Raw genomic sequence first — 9,629 nt, forward strand, 5'->3', positions numbered from 1 at the left:
AGCCGAAATAGTGGAAGGGTGTTAGTTTTTTTTATAGTGTTTTGTACTCCCTCAGTTTTTAAATACTTGCTCCACTTTCCTTTTTCGGCCGTTTTTAAATACTTGCTACATTTTCTTATTTGGAAAGCTTTTACAATATTCAATTCATTTCTCTCACCTAGTGGACCCAACAAAATCATATTTTATTAATTTCATATTCTCTCTCCTCCAATTTCTCCACTACTTTAGTTTTTTTCAATTGTTTTATTCTTTACCAACCCTACTACCTCCATATTATATTACTTTCTCCAATTTCTCCTAAAACTCCGAACATGGAGAAATGGAGCAAGTATTTAAAAACGGAGGGAGTATTTCTTTCATATATTTTTCGTTATAGCTTAGAATTAATATTATAATATACCATTGGAAAGATAATTTCAAGATCTGTCTAACTAGATAAGCTTTGGGTAAAAATTATGAGGCACGAAAATAATATCTGAACATATTTCATTTCGCACAGAACAAGGACTTTCAGAAAGAGGAGTTTTATTCAATTTCAAATTCTTTGATCCCGTCTTTTCAAAAAGGATAATTAAGATCTTTTAGAAAATTAGAAAAGCTTCTAATTAATCCTAATCAGTTTATGAATGGGATTAAACCTTTGGACCCTCCACATGATCATTGATTGAGTCGTAGGTAAAATCCGGTTTGGGCCCACTTTAGTATTTTAGCCATAACTTCCTCATTATTCATCGGAATTTGTCTGATAGTATATCGTTGGAAAACTCTTTTCAAGCCTTATCCAACTACACCATTATTGGAACCATATCATAGACCAAACTAAACTGGACTTGACATTTCCCATAAATATGGTTGAAAAGAAACATTTTCGAAAACAGAGAGAAATATTTTTATTTAAAATAGAGGAATCACGAGACTCTTTCACGTTTCACCTTGTTCGATAATCAATGACGTGAAAGATATTCATCATTGGGTTTGGCTTTTTAGGGAGACACAATCATGTGCCTATAACTACTTATCAAGTAGGGCCTCAATCACCAATGCACCAGCAATCAATTGTATAATTTTACAAGCAACCGGGTTAGTTTTAGTTAGGTGACGGTATTCTCACATCTTGACATCTTGAGGGTTAACTAGTCTCCGCGTTCTCTCGAATCATCGAAAAACTCCCACACAAAAACGCCCCTTCGCTCTTTCTCTCCTCAACCCAAAACCAGACTTAGAAGAGAGAGAAAAAGTTGCGAGGGTTCCGTTGCAAAGAATAGTCCATCTTCCCAAATCCAAATTCCCCTTTTCCAAAACCCTAATCCAAAATTAATCCCTTTATCATCTCGTCATACCCTAAAACTCCGCAACAATGGCGTTTAATCAACCAAAAGAAAACGAAAATCACGAGCAACGTCGTCTCTACAATCCATACCAAGACCTAGAAATCCAGGCCCAGAAGCTCTATCAACTTCCTACACAACCCGAATTCCTTTTTCACGAAGAATCACTCCGACAACGCAGATCTTGGGGTGAGAATCTCACCTACTACACCGGTTGCGGCTACTTGGCTGGAGCTTCCTCCGGCGCTGCTAAAGGATTCGTTGATGCTGTCCGTGCTTCGGAGCACGGCGACACCGTGAAGCTTCGGGTTAATCGTGTCCTCAATTCTTCCGGCTTGACCGGTCGCCAGTGGGGGAACCGAGCTGGAGTCATTGGCCTTATGTATGCTGGACTTGAGAGTGGGCTCGTTAAGTGGAGGGATACCGATGATGTTATCAATAGTGTGGTTGCTGGCCTTGCTACCGGTGCGCTGTTTAAGGCGGCTTCGGGTCCGAGGGCTGCTGCTGTTGCTGGTGCCGTTGGTGGGTTGCTTGTCGGATGCACGGTTGGGATGAAGCATGCTATTAAGAGATATGTTCCCGTTTGATTTGATCTCGTAAAGCTGGTAGACTTTATTTTTGAATTTTATTTTATTTTGTTACTTAAAAATTAAAATTGGAAAGAGTTTGCAATTTTGATGATGTGATGAATGAATGAGTCATAAAGAAACGGGCTGTCGAATTCGTTTGTCTTGATTTGTGGCGTAATATGGTTACTAGTATATGTTTATGCTTCCAATTAGTAGGTATTACTGGGCATTATTGATACAACCTGCTTTTGATAAGTTTATTTTGGTTGTGCTATGCTTGTAATTTGTATAACGTATTTAGGTGATTCAATAATACACAGAACAAGGCTTAGACTTTGCCTTCTAACGCCTGTTATGTTTCAGTTTTTGTTGCCATATGTGCTATAGTTTGGTATACATTTGATAAAGCTACCATCTTGTATCAGTTGTATGCATTGCTCTTTCTCGTAGAAGATGAAAGTATAAATTGCGGCCACAATATCAAATACTCCCTTCATTTTCTTTTATTCGCAAACACACTCTTATGGTGCACTCTTATACACTTAGCACCTAACCCTTTCCCATTCCTTGTGTTTAAGTTATTTTGATTAAGTTGTTTGTTTACCTACCCAAACAACCTCCTAAAAATGTGTGTGTTGAGGTTGTGTTGGATATAAAAGGAATCGGAGGAAGTATGTACCTGGGTTAGCCTCTTATGGTCATTGGGCAGGCCAATGGAGGTTAGTGCTGTTCTAACAGAAGAGTTCGTTGATGATTAGTAGAAAAATCATTATTATGTCAATCTATAGGTAAAAGTAGTTAGGAAATTTGATTTGGGTTCAATTATGTAATTCTGTCATTTGTGATTGATTCGTTGTATGCATTATTCTTTCTTATATAAGATGAAAGAAACTGTGGATTGGGAGTTTGGACACCTTATATGTACTTGGTGACTTGACTCTTCTCTAATTGAAGACATTCCATGATGCTTTACTGACTAAATCATAGAAAATTATCCACACCATGTTATTTCTGATTTTTTTTTTTGGGTCAATGATCTCTTACAGTGATACTACTCCCTCCGTCCCATAATTACAGGCAAATAACTCTAAAAAGTACGGTTTTTAAGAAGGATGGAAAAAGTGGAGGAATATTGTATGGAAAAGCTAAAAAGTGAAGAATGTTGATAAAAAGTAGTGAATATTGTATGGAAAAGTTAAAAAGTAGGTAATGATTTTTTAGGAATGTGTGTAATTTGTATGAAAAAGTGAAAAAGTAAGTTATGATTTTTTAGGTATGTGTGTAATTTGTATGGAAAAGGTAAAAAAGTAAGTAATGATTGGGTGTTATTTTTAGTAATAGGAGGAATATTTTGGGACACCCAAAATAGTATATTTGCCTGTAATTATGGGACGGAGGGAGTACTAAATAAAGTTAATAATGTAGTTTTCTATGATAGTATTTATGATTTACACAATGGAGATCAATTTTTAATCTGGGAAATTCGTGAATTTAGAGATTGTACTGTGAATACTGAACCGCCAATATTGTGAAAAGCCTTCAATTTTGATGTGATAAATGGAAGAGTAAAAAGGAATGAGTCTGGGAATATGTTTGTCTCAATTTGTGGCATAATAAGATTATTTGTATCTTTTTGCTTCCTATTCATACAATTTGTAGGTATGATTGATAGAAGCTACTATATATATATATAATTTTATTTTTTTTTTATTTTTATTTTTTTTTTTTTTTTGTTTGTGTGTGGCTATGTTATGCTTGCAATTTGTGAAACTTATTTAGGCGAGTCAGTAATATTGCAGAAAATTTTAGACTTCGCCTTCTAACTCCTGTCTACGTTGCACGGGGACGCCATCTGGCTAGTGTCCCCCGTCCCCAGGACGTTACGGGGACGGATACGCCTTGGGGACATCCCCGGGACGCGTTGACTTTTTGGGGACGTGTTGACTTTCTGGGGACGTATCTGGGGACGCGAGTGAGGTTCAATGCCGTCCCCAAGGGCAATTTTGGGCATTTGAAATTTTAAAAACATAAAATTTTTTTTTAAAAAAAAACCCTTTTCCCCAATTCACACTTCCAAAATCAGAAGTTAGGGTTCCCAAATCACTCTTCTCGGAGGCTCACTCTCTCTCGGCGGCGAGGCTAGCGGCGGTTTACCTTTTGTTTCTCTTCGAGGTAAGTTCCAGCTTTTTTTTTTTGGTTACAGGGAAGTCAACCCTCTTGATTTCTGAGTTGACGAACGAAATGATTGAGAGTGTGGGTACTAAAAACGTAGTTCAAGTAATAATTGATTATGCACCTAATTGTAAGGGAGCAGGAGAACTAATTGAGAGCATGTACCCTCACATTTATTGGACCCCATGTGTCTTGCACATCCTTTTGGACAATACTTGATTTTCTTAATTTAAACGTTATGTTAAATATTGGACTAAATTGTTAGGGGCCGTTTGGTTCGCGTAGGGGAATTGGAATGGAATGAACAAAGGGAATGTAGAAGAATGGAATGAAACCCTTTCCGGGTAGTATGTTGTTTGTTTTCAAAAAACGAAGGGAATCACCACCAGCACCGTACAACCCCCTTTCTTCACTTTTCCAGCCTTCACGAGCCACCCCACCGCCCAGCCACAACCTTGACGGGAATCTGCAGCCCTCGGCACACCTCCCCCTCCCCTCACCGACCCTCCCCTCCCCGGAAAATCGTCCACCACCCATGCAAAAACCAAGGAGAATCGTCCACCACCCACGCATTTCCGGGGATGGGAGGTATTTTCTCGGGGAGAGGTGGGGGAGGTGCGTGGGCTCCGGCGAGTTGTGGGGGGAAGTGCGGCGGGCTCCGGATGTCACTGGGTCCGCGGCGAGGTGGTTCGGCAACTTCTGGCAGGTAGATGGTGGTGGGTATGGTGGCTAGGGAAAGGGAATGGGAAAGTCTTGTTGGGGGGGGGGTTGGGGAATCAATGTAGACTAAAAATGGGTGAACTCAAAAATAAAAATGGGTAAAGGGAATCAAAAAAGTGACAAACAAACAACAACAAAGGGAATGATATTAGTTCATTCCGATTCCCTTTGATAATTAACCCAGCCAAACGGCCCATTAGGGTATTGGACCATTCAAAAAGAATTGTTAGTATTATCATTTTATTTTGTTGCATTAAAATTTTTACAATGCTTCTTTTTTTTAATGTTTAAATATACATTTTAAAGAATCGCCGTCCCTAAAGCCGTCCCCGTGGAAATTTTAGATTTGCCGTTTTTTGTCCCCGTCCCCGTCCCCGTATATGCACCCGTACCCGTTTCGATGCAACCTAGACTCCTGTAATGCTTCAAATTTAATTGCCATATGTGCAATAGTTTGGTATAAATTTGATAAAGCTGTCATCTGCTATTAAGTTGCTGTATGTATTGCTTTTTCTTGTTTAACATGAATGTAGGCGACTGTATTTGTGCCGCCGTGCCGGGGGTGGCCTCAATCTTATGGTTACCGGGCAAGTCTATGGAGATTAATTCTGTCATGACTAAGGAAGTCATTGATGTTGTTTTGTTGAGAATTCATAAATGTCTCCCCTCCCTTAAACAAATTTTATTTGCCTTTTCTTGTATAAGATGAAAGTAGAGGAAGATGAAAGTAGAGGGGCACCTTATATGAGCTGAATAGCATTATATCTTTATAAGATATGCTCTGTTTAATTTAGTTTACAGGGTAAGTTGGAGGTTTCTCTGCTCCTATTCCATGATGTTTTAGTTATTAAATCATAGAAGAGTGTCCACACGATGTTATTTGGGTTAACTAGAACTTTCCCATGCTAATACACGGGATAGATATTAAATTATAAGTTGTACAGAGTATAGAATTTGAGAAATAAGGATTAGCGTAAGCAAGTAATAAGGTAGTTTTCTATAAATGGATTTTTTTATGTTACTTATTGGTGATCATCACGGAGTAGAAAACCTAACATTAATCGTTTTGTTAAATTTTGAAAGAATATGAAATGGGTCTGGCCAACCCGAACAAGGAGGAGGAGGGTTTGGTTCACAAAAAAAAGCTTAGGAGCTTTCATACCAAAACCAATTGAGAATAGTAGGAGTTATTCCTCAACTTTATAAAGTGAAACCATCTATCTTTTTTTACTAATGTCACACACTCAGAAGTGGGCAACAATGGGTTTCAACGCTCCCTCTTACTTGTGAGTGTCCTTAAAAATTCATTGCTAACTGGATATGGTGAGATTAATAAATCGTCTTTGAGGTAAATCCTTATCCAGTAGCGATTAAATACTCAGTTTAGAAGAGACTCACAACTTGGGTTTTGATACCATGTTAAATTTTAAAAGAATATGAAATGTGTCTTGGCAACCTGAACAAAGAAGAGGGGAATTTGGTCCACAAATAAGGCTTAGGAGTTTTCACATAAAAACCAATTGGCAATAGTGGGAGTTACTTTTCTATCTTATAATGTGGAACCATCTTTCTTCCTTTTTCATGTGGGACACTCACAAGTGGGTAAAATAGGTTTCAACACGTTCATTTCTAAACTCTTAACAATTACTATATTGTGAGTATTGAACTACTGTTCTTGCATAATCAACGAACTTTAACATTTGGATGCTTTATTTCTGCCGAACCATTAGACTCAATTACTCCGTACTTTGTATGAGGCACTTTTGCCTGATACTTGTGTCCAATTGATTTTGATGATAAACAACTCTTCTATGCTGATAGGCTGCCACTCTTGCCCGATTACAGATTCATATCATACTGAAAATTTGAAGTATGAATTCAATTAACCTCTGCCTTAGAACTCAAAAATTTTATTTTAGTTAAGGTAATTTTAGTTAAGGTATTTGATACTGAGTAGTATTAAAAGGTGTGTTTGGTTGGGATAAGTTTTTTTTTTTTTTTTTGACAAATGGTTGGGATAAGTTAGAATGGAGTAGAATCCATTTTAATGTTTGGTTGTACATGTTATGCGGTGTAGTTTCATACTATTAGTATCCAACTCTATTTCAATCTTCTACAATCTCAAACTCAATACTCACCTTACCTTTTAAGGATTAAGAGTCCATTTTGTCCTAAACGCAATTTAGTACTAAATACTTTCTCCATTTCTATGTACTTGGAATACATAATTTTGACACGCACTTGAATAAAAATATTAGACTAGGACACTAGGTTAACGAACTAATAAATTGATAAACTTTTACCACTGATATGAAGAGCATAATAAGTTGATGTCGTTTAAATTTTATACAACCTTTGTTTCAATTTTTTTTTTTTTTTTTTTTTTTTTTTTTTTTTTGCAACATCCACCAGAAACTTTGTAATGAATTTAAATTGGCAAATGAAGCTTGATACTTCCTCTGTGTTTTAATAAGTGTTACACTTACCAAATGAGGTTGTGTATTAGTATTGGCGTATGCTCCCATGTATTTTGGAAATACATAAGAAGGTAAAATACTCATTTGATATTCATAAGGTATTTTTAATGGTTGATTTCAAAAAAAAGGTACTTCCTCTGTTTTTTTTACTTGCAACACTTCTCTTTTCACGCTTGCCAATGCATTATTACAATCGTTTATATCTTTGATTAGCAATATGTAAAAATTATAAACGTTAGATATTACAAATAGTATAAAACGAGACGAATCTAACAAGATCACACATGACTATATTTTTTTGGGCTATAAATCGTCAAAGCTAGTCAAAGTGAAGTACATGAATAGTGTAAAAGTCAAACTGTTGCAAGTATAAGAAAACGGAGGAAGTATTTTTTATGGTTACATTGATATTTTTTGTTGTACTATTATGCATTTTTTTTTTTTTTTTTGAAAAGGTACTATTATGCATTTTGATGATACCATTAGATTATAGGTTGTCTTAGGGCTTGTTTCGATTTATAGAAAATAACTGAATTAACTGACTAATTGGAACTGATTGGATCTGAACCGAACTGAACTGAACTTATTAGAGCTGAACAGAATTGAACTGAAAAATTTGATTAGGAATTAATGATTTTTAACTGTAGATTAGTAATGATATTAACCCACTAATAATATGAAAAATATTATGAAGTCCAAAATTAATTCACTGAACTAAACTGAATTGATTGGAGCAGAACTGAAGTGAACTAAAAGTAAGCTGAATATAACAAGCCCTAGTAATACTATTATATCTCACAATGGTATAATATTTTATGTATAATTTACATACTTATTTGTCTCATTAAAAAAAATATTTATATCACTACATTTTTTAAATGAAAACGTAGCTAATCATATAAATTAGAAATTATCCCAATACATCATACCAACCAAAGAAGAGGTCCAGCAATTGAAATAAACACTGCTCCTAAGAAAGCTGGACTCAAAAAACACATCAACCAGAAAGTTTACAAGACAAAAACCATCAATCATCAAGGTGTATGTTAATCCAAGAGCTAACAACAAGTCTTAGGTAATAAAAACAGGGCCAATTACGGGTTGCTTCCATTAACATCGTCTTCATATGCATCCTTCGCACAATTGGGGGCTTCATCATATATCTTTCCTCCTCTAGCTTCCATGTCCATAGCTATCTTTGCTAGGTAATGAGCCACACGGTTTGCTTCCCTTAAGACATAATTAAAGGAGAAACTGCATCCCTTATTGAGAAGACTTTCCATGTCTTTAAGAATAACCGCAAACTTATGGGTAAGCATATTAGGTATAAGGTATGGGTTTGGAATGACCAAAACCCATACCTTGTGTTTGTTTCTTGAAATTTCATTTTTCAAACCCATACCTCAAACCTTCAAGGTATGGGTTTTTGAAACCCAAGGGGGGAGGTGGGTATGGCTCATACCCATACCTTTAGGTTTAAAATTAAAAGGAAAACTATCATTCCTAGATAAAAACCAAACACATGAAATCAAGTATCAAGTTCCAACCCCATACCACCCAGGTTTCATTCCTCATTCCAAACCCATACCATTGTTTGAACCAAACACCCCCTCAATTTATTTTTAAGGGATGAGGCATCAGTTTCTATTATTACCTCCTTCGTCTACCGCCATCTACATTCCCCTTTGGATAGCTATAAGAGTATAAGCTCAGCTTCTGCAGATGTTGTAGTTGCTATTTTCCTCGCTTTGCCAAAGAAGCATGTTCCATCAGCAGCTCTAGCCACCGCACCAGCACCTACTTCCCTATTCTTTTTCCAAGTCGCATCAGTATTGATTTTTATTTCACCCTCATTTAGGTCTTATCCATCTTGCCTCTGGTCTTCTCAAAGCTGGAGCTTGTCCCCTTCCCTGAAAAGCATTAAAAGTTGCCACAATAAAAAGAGTGAGGGGGTGAAGCATGGCTAGATGAAAAACGGTGTAATTCCTAGCCCTCCAAATATGCCACAATAAGGCAACAAAAAGCATGGTTTTCCAAAAATTTCTAAGATTAAGGTTATGATTAATCCATCCTTCCTAATTAGCATTAAAAAAGGAATTATGATTAAACTCTTTTTCCATACAGTTAAGCCGAAATATTCTTGACCACAAAGCCCTAGAGTTAATGCAATCCCTAAATAATTGCATGTGATCCTCGTTATTAAGATTACATCTAGTGCAAATGTGGTTGAAATTGTCAATAATAGTGGCTAAAACCGTAGCAACAGGAAGAATTTGGTGGCTTAGGTTCCAAACAAGCATTTTATATAGAGGTGTCAAAACCACACTCAACCTGACCCGAAAAATATCGATTCAGATTTTGAC

General features: G+C 36.5%; 1 protein-coding gene across 1 annotated transcript; it reads left to right on the top strand.

Annotated features, from left to right (window-relative positions):
• Positions 1 to 1,165: 1,165 nt before the first annotated feature.
• LOC145605217 (mitochondrial import inner membrane translocase subunit TIM23-2-like) lies at positions 1,166 to 2,258 on the top strand. The gene has a single exon (XM_081661255.1). It carries the CDS (start codon positions 1,358 to 1,360, stop codon positions 1,913 to 1,915), a length of 558 nt encoding a protein of 185 aa, XP_081517381.1. The 5' UTR covers positions 1,166 to 1,357; the 3' UTR covers positions 1,916 to 2,258.
• Positions 2,259 to 9,629: the final 7,371 nt, after the last annotated feature.

The sequence above is a fragment of the Chenopodium album genome, chromosome 22 (assembly GCF_948465745.1).
Source record: "Chenopodium album chromosome 22, dcCheAlbu1.1, whole genome shotgun sequence".
Taxonomy (NCBI): domain Eukaryota; kingdom Viridiplantae; phylum Streptophyta; class Magnoliopsida; order Caryophyllales; family Amaranthaceae; genus Chenopodium; species Chenopodium album.